General features: G+C 39.6%; 1 protein-coding gene across 3 annotated transcripts in view; it reads right to left on the reverse strand.

The window, feature by feature from the left end:
- Positions 1-9,695: 9,695 nt before the first annotated feature.
- MTMR6 (myotubularin related protein 6) overlaps positions 9,696-12,604 on the reverse strand; it is a 35,039-nt gene continuing 32,130 nt past the window's right edge. For all 3 annotated transcript variants that reach the window (XM_014843213.3, XM_070520413.1, XM_044777417.2), the window contains one exon: positions 9,696-11,948. In XM_014843213.3, coding sequence (XP_014698699.1) covers positions 11,688-11,948 — 261 coding nt within the window. In that variant the 3' untranslated portion in view covers positions 9,696-11,687. The remainder of the gene's footprint in view (positions 11,949-12,604) is intronic.

Here is a 12,604-nt window from a genome sequence, read left to right on the forward strand (position 1 = left end):
CCGGCCTGGTGGCGTAGTGGTTAAGTTCGTGTGCTCCGCTCCAGCAGCCCAGGGTTTACTGGTTCAGATCCCAGGTGCAGACCTAGTGCCACTCATCAAGCCATGCTGTGGTGGCATCTCACACCAAAAACAGGAAGATGGGCACAGATGTTAGGTCAGCGACAATCTTCCTCAAGCAAAAAGAGGAAGATTGGCAACAGACATTAGCTCAGGGCCAATCTTCCTCACACAAACAAAAGAGAGTAATAGACTGGCAGCTTCTGGGTTCCCACAGAATGACGGTAACTACCTGTATTAGTCAGGATTCTACAAAGAAAAAGAACCAATAGGATATAGAGAGAGAAAGAGATTTATTATGAGGAACTGGCTCACATGACTATGGAGGCTGAGAATTCCCACGATCTGCCATCTGCAAACTGGAGACCCAAGGAAAGCTGGTGGTATAATTCAGTCCAAGTTAGAAGCCTGAGAACCAGGGAGAGGCAATGATGTAAATACCAGTCCGAGGGCAGGAGAGGACCAACGTGCCAACCCAAGCAGTCAGGCAGAAGAAAGGGTGAATTCTCCCTTTCTCCACATTTTGTTCTATTCAGGCCTTCAATGGATTGGATGATGCCCACCCACACTAGGGAGGGCCATCTGCTTTACTGAGTCCACCAATTCAAATGATAATCTCATCTGGAAACACCCTCACAGGAATCCCAGAGATAGTGTTTAGCCAAATATCTGGGCACCCATGACCCAGTCAAATTGACACATAAAAATCAACCATCACAAGTCCACCCCTTGTCAACTTGGCACCCATACATATCTCCTTAAACCATACTTACTCTCCAAATAAGGACAATTAACAGGTCATAATTCTGCCTAACGTGATACAACTATCCTGTGTACCACTGAAAAAGCACTAACTTCTTGCCTGGAAAAGGAAACAGACCTTGAGTGATGTTTACTCCTCTCCTTGATGTCCTGTAACTTAAGTCCTATGAGATAAAATTAACAATACTTAAATACTATGACATAAAGTCAATACACTGTATCCACATGATAAGGGAGTAAGAGGGGAAAGAAAACAGAGACTTGCTTCATACACACACACACACAAATGTGTTCTTAAGAAAATAAGGAGTGGGGCTGGCCCGGTGGCACAGCGGTTAAGTTCGCTTTGGCGGCCCGGGGTTCGCCGGTTCAGATCCCAGGCGCAGACATGACACCGCTTGGCAAGCCATGCTGTGGCAGGCATCCCACGTATAAAGCAGAGGAAGATGGGCACAGGTGTTAGCTCAGGGCCAGTCTTCCTCAGCAAAAAGGGGAGGATTGGCAGCAGATGTTAGCTCAGGGCTAATCTTCCTCAAAAAAAGTAAAAGAAAATAAGGAGGAAATATTCATGACAATTATAGTCCTTGTTCTGTAACTGGTCACGTGGTCATTGCTGATATTTATAAGTACCCTCCCTCCACTACCCATTCTGTATTCCCTTTGCCTTTAGCAAGCACCTCAGCTGGCCATGGTTCTTTATCTGGTGAAGTGACCCAAATCTACATTCCTGAAGGATGTAACCCATTAGCAGTTCTGCCTGGATTGGGTTGCTGTAGTTTTCCACTTATCTTAATCACAGGGCATGGTAATACTAAGTAAGAGATGTCCAAAGAAACCTGCATTCCAGACATACTCTTCCTCACCTCCATTGTGGAGTAGCAGTCCAATTTCCCCTTGGTCGTCAGGATCGCTCACTCCAGCCAGCCCAGGAACTCCCTTCTCTGCCTATTGATTCAGAGGTATGAGGAACCTAAAGTGGCCAGGCTGCAGTCTTACTTCCAGTTCAGTGGAATCACTGTTGTATCTCCTAATGGAACAATTCCTCCCTCTGGAGCCAAGACCTGTAGGCCAGTAGAGCATGACATCACGAGAACAGGAAGCAAAAATTTTCCTAGTGGGTCACTAGAGGTAACAGTGAGTGATGCCACTCTCATTTCCACTCCTTGATTCCTGGAATCATGAATCCTGGCTATGGGAGAAAGAGCAACATATACTGGACATTGATTCAGACCATATACAGCCTTCTGGAGAATCTTGTCCTTGCCTTGTAAGGTCCTGCCACCTAGTTAGCACTGTAACTGAGTCTTCAAAGGGCCATTCCACTGTTCTATCAAGCCAGCTGCTTCAGGAACGGTAAGGAACATGGTAAGACCAATGAATCCACGAGCATGGGCCCATTGCCACTCTGTTGCTGTGAAGTAAGTTCCTTGATCCGAAGCAATGCTGTGTAGAATACCATAATACATAAGGCATTCTGTAAGTCTACAGATCATAGTTTTAACAGAAATATTGCATGCAGGGAAGGCAAATCTGTATCCAGAGTGTCTATTCCAGTAAGAACAAAACACTGCCTCTTTCATGATGGAAGTGATTCAGTGTAATCAACATGCCACCCAGGTAGCTGGCTGATCACCCCAGGGAGCAGTGCCTTATCCCGAAACTGCGTTGGTCTCTGCTGCCGACCGATTGGTCACTCAGCAGTGGGTATAGGCCAGGTCAGCCTTGGTGCGTGGAAGTCCATGTTGCTGAGCCCACGAATAACTTCCAACCCTGCCACCATGGCCACTTTGTTCATGAGCCCATTGGATGATGACAGAGGTGGTTTGGGAAAGAGGCTGACTGGTAGACACAGAATGAGTTAGCTTATTCACCTGCTTATTAAAATCCTCCTCTTCTGAGGTCATCTTTTGGTGAAAATTCACATGGGACACAAATACCTTCACATTTTTTGCCCATTCTGAGAGTTCTATCCACATACCTCTTCTCTAAATTTCTCTGTCATCAATTTTTCAATCACGTTCCTTCCAAGTTCCCAACCATCCAGCCAAACCATTGGCTGCAGCCCATGAATCAGTTCATAATTGCACATCTAGCTATTTCTCCTTCCAAACAAACTGAATGACCAGGTGCACTGCTCAAAGTTCTGCCCACTGGGAGGATTTCTCTTCACCATCGTCCTTCAGGGATGTCTCAGAAAGGTTGTAGTGTTGCAGCTGTCCACTTTTGGGTGGTACCTGCATATCATGCAGAAACATCTGTAAACCAGGCCCGAGTCTTCTCTTTATCTGTCAACTGATTGTAGGGAACTCTGCATGAGGCCATAGGTGCAGGCTGCAAGAGAGAGGGCAGTGTAGCAGGAGTGGGAACCATGGGCATTTAGGCCACTTCTTGGTGTAACTTACCTGTGCCTTCAGGGCCTGCCCAGGCCAAATCGTGTACATACTACTTCCATTTGATGATGGAGTGCTGCTGTGCACATCCAATTTTGTGGTTTCGTGGGGCAGATAACACCCAGTTCATGATGGTTCCCTCAGGTTGCATGGTAACTTGGTGGCCCATGGTTAAGCACTCAGTCTTTACCAAAGCCCAGAAGCAGGCCAAGAGCTGTTTTTCAAAAGCAGAGTAGTTATCTGCAGAAGATGGAAGGGCTTTTCTCCAAAATCCTTAAGGCCTGTGAAGACCTATAGGAGTCTGCCGAAGACTTCAAATAGCATTTCTATCTGCCACTGCCACTTCAAGTACCATTGGATATGATAGATCACATGGCCCAAATGGTGAAGCAGCTTGCACACTGCATGGACCTGTTGCAGAGCCTTCTCTTGTTCTGGGCCCCAGTCAAAAGTAGCAGCTTTTGGGGTCACTCAGTAAATGGGTTAGTGTAACACAACCAAATGAGAAATATGTTGCCTCCAAAATCCAAAGGGCACCACTAGGCATTATGCCTCTTTTTGGTTGCAGGAGGGGCCACAAGCAACAACTTTTTCTTTACCTTAGAAGAGAAATGTTGACATGTCCCACACTACGGGACTCCTAGAAATTTCATGCAGATAGAAGGCCTTTGAGTTTTTGTCAGATTTATTTCCCACCCTCTGGCACACAAATGTCTTACCAATAAGTCGAGAGTAGTTACTATTTCTTGCTCTAATCAGCATATTGGAGCAAGGTCATTCAGCATAATGTCATCAATGTAACGGACCAATGTGATATCTTGTGGAAGGGAAAGGTGATCAAGATCCCTGAGAACTAAATTATGACCTGGGGCTGGAGAGTTGATATTCCCCTGGGGTAGGACAGTGAAGATGTGTTGCTGGCCTTGCCAGCTGAAAGCAAACTGTTTCTGGTGGTCTTTTCTAACAGGTAGCAAGAAAAGGGCATTTGCCAAATACCAGGTGCATATCAGTACCAGGGGATGCGTTAATTTGCTTAAGCAATGAAACCATATCTGATACAGCAGCTGCAATTGGAGTCAGCACCTGGTTAAGTTTAGAATAATCCACTGCCATTCTCCAGGATCCATCTGTCTTCTGCACAGGCCAATAAGCAAGTTGAATGCGGACGTGGCGGGAATCACCACCTCTGCATCTTTCACATCCTTGATGGCGGCATTAATCTCTGCAATCCCTCCAGGAACGCAGTATTGCCTTTGGTTTACTATTTTCCTAGGTAGAGGCCATTCTAATGGCTTCCACTTGGCCCTTCCCACCATAATAGCCCTCACTCCACAGGTCAGGGAACCAATGTGGGGATTCTGTCAGCTGCTGAGTATGTGTATTCCAATTATGAATTCTGGAACTGGGGAAATAACCATAGGAAAACTTTCAGAGTAAGGAGTCATAACAGTCACCTCCAAAAACTAGTTTTCTCTCTTTTTCTGTAAGGATATGGATTTTTGTAATCAATTACAGTAAATGCTCTTTGTGCTCGAACTGTTCTGAATCTGGCCAGGGGAGCCCCTTCAAGTTCCTGCCACACCCTTTTGACACGCCCCTATTAGTTCTGAGCACATTTTTGGTTTCTGACACGAGAGATGTCCCAGGCTTATCTTGTACTTTCCCTACCCCAGTTTTGGAATTAGCCATTTCTCCAAGGAAACTTTGTTCCTGTTAGTGGGGAATGATATTTAGAATCCCAGCTCAGGGCATTAGATGTGCTCATTGCTACTGGAGTGTCACTGCTTCTAGGCCCTTTCAGTTGACAAAGCCAGAAAACATATTTTTAAAAATCATGAGTTTAAACGATATTACTTCAAATTATCATTACCACAGTGTTTTCTTTTTTGATGTATATCTCTTTTTGCCTTATACCGAAAATCTTGGTTTCTCATAGCATGAATATATGGACATTTTTTGCTTTATTCTGCAATGTACAAAGTACAGTTTCAAAAGTATAATCAGTGTTACTACTACTAATAGAAATACTGAGTAAAATGGAAGATGTCTTTGCAGTCCTCTTTATCCTTATATATGTCCTACCAAGGATGGACAGAGTACTATATTCAAAAGTCACTTGAAATAATTTCTCTGTTTACATTAGTAATTTGATATACAACTGAGATATTTTGTTTTCAATTTTAGGATTTGCTTATTTGATTTAGTGGATTTTTAAATAGGTAAAGCAGTTACATAGTTCAAAATTCAAACATATAAAAAGGTATATGCTGAAGTCGTGCTTTTATTACTTGCCCTCCCACACTGTTTCTTTCCGCTACTCTTCCATCGTCCCCGCAAGTAGGAGAATAAACTGAAACTTGGTGATTTCACTTGATAAGATGCAAGAAAACAATGCAGCATTACTTTGTTGATACTCTAGACAAACATACATATTCTTTATCTAATCAGAAAAAAAATTCAGACAAATCCAAATTGAAGAAACTTGTACAAAATAACTGGCCTGCACCGATCAGGAAATTCAAGGAAACCCTGAGAACTATTCCTGATTGCAGAAGCTAAGGAGACCTGACAACCAAATTCGACATGTGATTCTGGACCGGACTGCCTTTTTAAACAAAGGTAATTTGTGGGACTTTTGGAAAATCTGAATGGGATCTGAGGATTATATAGCGGTAATGTTAATTTTCTGATTTTGATGGCTACATGGTGGTTATGTGAAAATGCCTTCATTTGTAGGAAATACACAAAGTATTTAAAGGAGATGGAACATTAGGTCAGCATCTCTCTCTAGAAGGGGTTCAGGAGAAAAAGTTCCTTCTACTGTACTTGCAACTTTTCTGTACAGTAGAGACTGTTTCAAAATAAAAAATAAAAGAATAGTGAAGAAAACCTGAGAAGGAGAAGCGATGAGGCAGGGCTGGCTCTACCACACAGCCTTGATAAGTAACACAAGTGCATGGCTTTGGTACATGGACAGACACACCAGTGTTAAAGAGGAGAATCCAGAACTACACGAAGTGATGTCTCAAATCACTGACAAGATGAATTCACTAACAAATGACTGAAACAACCGGACAGCCATTTGGAAAAAGATAAATTTGGATCCATACCTCTTTCTATATACCAAAACAAACTCCACATGGATCATAGCATCAAATGCAAAAAAAAATAAAACCTTGTAAATACTAGAAGATAATGGGTGAATTCCTTTATAACCTAGGGTTAGAAAAGTCTAATTATGATTCAAACAAGAAGCAAAGATATATATATGTTCCTATAGGAAAAGAGAAAAAATTAGTTTTTGGAGGTGACTATTAAAACTCCTTACTCTGAAAATTAGTGATTAAAGGGGAAGAATTCAGCATTTAGCATGCCATTTTTCAGAGGAATTTCCCATTTGATGAGTGAAAGGATTTCTTTAAAGAATGTCAGCAAATAAGTATAAAAAGGAAGACAAATTAGAAAATCACCATTTTGGAACACTCAATGAAATAACTGATTCAGGCAAATATCATCAGTGGATAGGTTGTTAGGGAACAGGATATTCATTTTGATACCAAAATATCACCCTGCAGAACATTTGCTAATTGTAAAGGAAAAAATGTACCTTTACATTAGAGAGATCAAGCAAGTGATCAAATTTAGCAACCTAACCGTGGAACAGCCTGACATTATCCCCTCCTGAGGAATTCAATACCAAGTACACAGCATCTTTTCTAAAACGCTCAATCTGAATCTCAGCCAGTCCCTTCTTTACAGGAGGGACAGCAGATAGAGGAACAAGTGAAACTACACCACGAGGAAACAACAGGACAAATGCAGAAAGTGACATGATACCCTACAACAGGTCTGGTTCAAAAAGTCAGTGCAAAAGGGGGAAAGTGAGGGGACTGCTCAAGATAGACTAAATTGAGAGCCAAAACCAAACGCGATGCATGAACCTTAACTGGATATGACTGCAAAAATAACAAGTAAAAGGCCATTTGGGGACAGTGAGGGAGTGGACTTTAGATGAAACCGGAGAATTAACTTCTTAGGTGTGCTAATGGCTTTATCATTCAGGAAGGACGAGGCTATGCTACAGTAACAGACAAGCCCCAGCTCTCAGTGACTTAGAAGGAAGGTTTCTTTCTCACTTCCACTCGTGTAGCAATGTTTCAGAAGCATGATGCTCCCCAATCTATTGCTCTTTGTACAAGAGTAATTCTGCGTTTCCTCTAAGAACAAGAGAAATGCTTATTGATCAGGGTAGGTGGTCTAGGGCAGTGTTTTTCAGAGTGTGACTCTCCTACCATTTGCACCAAAATCTCCAAAACATTTTAAATGCAAACACTTTATTGCTTTGCAAATGCTTTTAACTCCAGAGTCCCAACTCAAACTTGCTGAATCAGAAACTCAAAGACTAGGGCTTTAAGAGTCTACTACTAAGTAGCTTCTTAAATTTGCTTTCAGTTACACATTCCACTATTTTATAAAAGTTGCTGTAAAAAGGATATTTTACTTGCTTAGAAATAACTAGAGTAGTATTGTTTATAAAAATGGCAGAAATTAGTGTTATTTTCTTATAAGATGGCAAGTACAATAGAATATGTATACTCTTTTATTCTTTGTTGAGGAAGATTCACCATGAGCTAACATCTGTGCTGATCGTCCTCTTTTTTTATATGTGGGTCACCACCACAGCATGGCCACAGATGAGTGGTGTAGGTCTGCACCTGGGAATTGAACCCAGGCCACTTAAGTAGAGTGTGCTGAACCCAACCACCAGGCCACAGGGCCAGCCCCCTATATATTCTTTTGGAGATAATTCTAGATTACAGCCTGTCTTTTTTTCTAGATACAGGTTCCTAAATTTATGGTTGTGTTTTTAAAAATAGATTCTACATTTTATTTAGTAAAGATATGCTAATGCAAATTGGACTACTATATGGAAAAGTCAACAAAATAGCTAAAACTTGCTAATGGAAATGGATCGATGTCATTGATAAAAGTCTGCAATTGCTCTATATAGTTTTGCAGAGGATCAGCATTTTATCCAACTTAAATTACCAACTGGAAATTTTTCAGTATTCTAAAGCTGATCTTCTGCCAAAAATAAAAAGAAAGTCTGGTTACACACCTATTAGAATGGCCACAATCGAGTATACTGACAACACCGCAGCAGGAACTCTCATTCACTGCCAGTGGGAATGTACATGGCATAGCCATTTTGGAAGAGTTTGGCAGTTTCTTACAAAATTGAAGATCCTTTTACCATACAATCTGGCAATCATGCTCCTTGGTATTTTTTCAAAGGAGCTGAAAACTTCTGTCCACACAAAAATGTGCACACAGATGTTTATAGCAGCCTTATTGAAATGTGCCCTAACTTGGAAGCAACCCAGATGTCCTACAACAGGTGAGTGGATAAATAAACTGTGGTACATCCAGAGAATGGACTATTATTCAGTGCTAAAAAAAAAAATGAGCTGGAGCCATGAAAAGATATGGAGGAAACTTAAATCCATGTTACTAAGTGAAAGAAGCCAGTCTGAAAGGCTACATACTGTATGATTCCCACCATATGACATTCTGGAAATGATAAAACTATGGAGACACTAAAAAATTTAGTGATTGCCAGAGGCTGGGGGGAGGAGGAGGGATGAGTAGGCAGAGCACAGAGGATTTTTAGAGCAGTGAAAATTTTAGGGCAATGAAAATACTCTGTATGATACTATAAAGGTCATTATATATTTGTCAAATCCCACAGAATATACAAGACCAAGAGTGAACCCTAATGTAAACCATGCACTTTGGGTGATGATGATGTGTCACTGTAGGTTCGTCAATTGTAACAAATGTATCACTCTGATGGGGGATGCTGACAATGGGGGAGGCCATGCACGTATAGGGGAAGGGGTATACAGGAAACCTCTGGACCTTCGTCTCCATTTTGCTGGGAACCTAAAACTACTCTAAAAAATAGTTGTAAAAAAAAAAAGATCAGCCTGGCACTACCTCTCCTCTGCTACCTGATCAAATAAAGAGAATTAAAAAAAAGAAAAAAAGACTTCCTTCCATCAAGATTCTGACCTAGCTAACCTGTTCAAAGCATCCCCATATCAAATTATACTCTCCTCTGCCGGTCATGTTCCTGCTCATATTTACTTCCAGATCTGCCTTTGGAGAGACATTTCACCTTGACTGTACAAACTCATTGGACATTGTCTTCCATCAACAAGTTGGCAAGGGCACAACAAAACACTAATTATACCATCAGGAAGTGACAGCAGCAAAAGGAAAATTTAATGACATTATCAACTATATCTGCTGAACCTTTTAGCCCACTATGCCCATTCTAAATGTTTTAGAAATTATTTTCGCATATAACAGTTATTTATGAACATCCACCTTTTGGAAAATGAACTGCTCAAGCCTTATACTGTTATGATTAGTCTAATATGCAGGTCCATTTGCTTAGGTGAGAGGAAAAAAAACAACCACAACTTGATCCCATTTGTTTTTACCAAATGAAAAACATTCAAAGTAAAACATGAACATTTAATTACTTTTAAATAATATATGTAATAATTTACATGCTATACATTCTCAAACACATTGAACGTAAATTCAATTTTATAAGACATATACACAATCTGCTTTTTGCCAACAAATACCCTGTAGGTCACTCAGGATATTAACTGATTTCTCAGGCCATATGTGAGCACATAAACACACATATATATGCCTCAAGTTGAAGATTAAGAAAATAAACCAAAGAGTTGAATATAAGAAGTCTGCCATGGAAGATTCTAAAACCACAATCAATAACTCAAACCAAGTAACAAGGCACAAAAGCCTCCCTTTGTGGTCACAAATATTAAGATTCCCGTCCCAGTGCTTAAATATGGAGACAGGCTTGGCTAAATCACAAACTGTATTTTATAGTGCATTTGTTACTATTTTAAAAAGAGTATTTTTCTTATTACACAATATGCATTACAGAAAAGCAGTGGAAAAATAAACAGGATTAGATAAGCTCTCATACAATAAGGCTTTTGTTCCACTTGAAAAAGGTATTTATGTTCAAAACTAATATGATAGTTGTGGGTATAATAAAGAGAAGCATGAAGGATCCTATGTGGACTTCCTAGTACCCTGAATCATACCTCATGCCACCCATGTTACTTAAATTTTCAGTTTTAAAACCAGCTGGGTGATACTGCCAATTGCAAGTGATTCTGTGTGAGTGTGAAAGATATGTACCAGTACGCAGAATAAACAGGTAACATAATATGGCAAAATGAAACTTTTCCTAGCATTTAAGTTGTTTCCATTAAACATTAACTTTGTACTAGGTTATCCTTAAGTTTCCTTTTTTTTCTATGTTAACAGAGAAGGAAAAAATGTTCCACACAGAAACGACTGCTTTAAAATTCATGCGACCAAGCAAACCCTAAACTATTTGTACTTCCTTTTTTTGGCCCCCAAATTTCGGGGTAAACTGAAAGTTTATTCCAGGAAGAGCAACTCACTGAGAGATAAAACAGTTTAAAAATATACAGATATGTACTATTCGTTGTTTCTAAGAAGAGTTTTAGAGTTTTAGCTTTTTAAACTCACATAGTTATCAAAGGAGTGAAACCCACCACAAAACAAGAACCAATAGAACGCAGTAATTTATACATAAAAGACAGTCAAATGTGCTCGTACATATTTAAGAAATCAATAATCTGTCAAAGTTGTAAATAATAAGTCATCAAATGTAGCACTCAACAAATTGTAATCTGAATAAAACCTTCAGTTTCAATAATTTTGAATATGGAAGTGGGACCAGCTAAACATGAACTTAACAGTATATTTCTACAACTGTTTATACAGAAGTATTGTAGCATGCAACTCCCACAGTAATGAGATCGCAATTTCTTACAAAACAAGGCTAACCAAAAGAAAAACAACAAAAAACCTCACTCTAGGCTATAAGACTTAAGAGTAAAGAATAAACTGAGATTTTAAGGCTTTCTTAGAAATATTTTTCATGGCACTTCAATATTAAATATCACTAATAGGCAAAATATGTAAATATTCCTAGTTACATAGTTACATATTCAAAAGTACATGCCATGTTAACTGTTAAGTAAGGGACCACTTTGTCAAGTTTCGTTTTCTGGCAATTAAACTTAAAGAAGGCTATTCATGTTTGGCTGTAATTAACAAATCATACAGAAATGTCAATTCACTTGTATACAGTACAAATTGCGTTTTGAATTAATTTGCCAATACCACTCATTTCTTAAAGAACTGGAAGTCATTCTTTGTTAGAAATGCAATTAAACTGACTTATTTCTCTCACAAGAGCAGTTATTATCCTTCAACTATCAGCCTACTGTTAAACTCTAAGATTATTTTTAAACAAATTCCCTTTGGTCACGCGCACAGATCATCCTCACAACAATCCATTTGTTGCACTACAGTCAGTCCAGAAAATACCCTATGAGTCTAACAAGTCATTCTTGCCACGCCATACTCTAAGCTGACCACAGCGGGTTCCGATTTGGAAAACTCTTCAGCATATTCACTGTACCGATTATCTGCTGGGTTGCTGCCCTCTATAGTTCGAAGAGCATCATTCACAGGTAGCAGAGTTTGCTCCTTAAAACACAAGGAAGTTTTGAGGGTAGGCGATTCAGGACGAACTGAATGTAATAATTCCTTGGTGAGAACTCCATCTGTTTGCTTATTTTTATGTTGTTTAATTTTCTAAAACAAATGAAAATTTGAAAAAATTACTAATTGCACATACTACATGATGTTCAATCTATGTTAGATGGAAGAAGAAAACATGCGTTTGAAAATGTTCTCTTCATGTACAATACAAACTTAAATCTCAAAAAATAAATACAATCTAGTGCAGCTGAAATCCTAATTATTTACATTTGCAATGGAAAATGGCTATTATACTTGACTGCAGAGGAATCTAGGCCTTCATATTTAAAAAGGACATACTATAAAAAGTAAATATTTTATAATGAAAGAAATGTATACAAGACATTCACCCTGAAATCACAACTGTATAATATGACAAACACACACTTATTTAGCTAAAGGTTTTACTGACTAAAGAGCTTTCTTACATGGTTTTCCTGTAGTTGTTAGGTAAACACAACAGGCTTTAGAACACAGCAGATTTTTATTTTAAACGAACAGAAGATTTTAAAAGTACTTTTTTGGCAGAGTAGCATGGTCTCCAAATCCTTGGACCGATCTCCAAACAATCTTCTTGTATCACCTATATCTTGGACTTGCCTCTCTTTTAACACATCCTCCTACAGTTTACTCAAGCAGTCATTACTTCCTTATCTGAGAGATGACTAAGGAACACTCCTGCCTGAGAGGCAGACAAGATAGTCTTACTG

This window comes from Equus asinus, chromosome 11, assembly GCF_041296235.1.
Source record: "Equus asinus isolate D_3611 breed Donkey chromosome 11, EquAss-T2T_v2, whole genome shotgun sequence".
Taxonomy (NCBI): domain Eukaryota; kingdom Metazoa; phylum Chordata; class Mammalia; order Perissodactyla; family Equidae; genus Equus; species Equus asinus.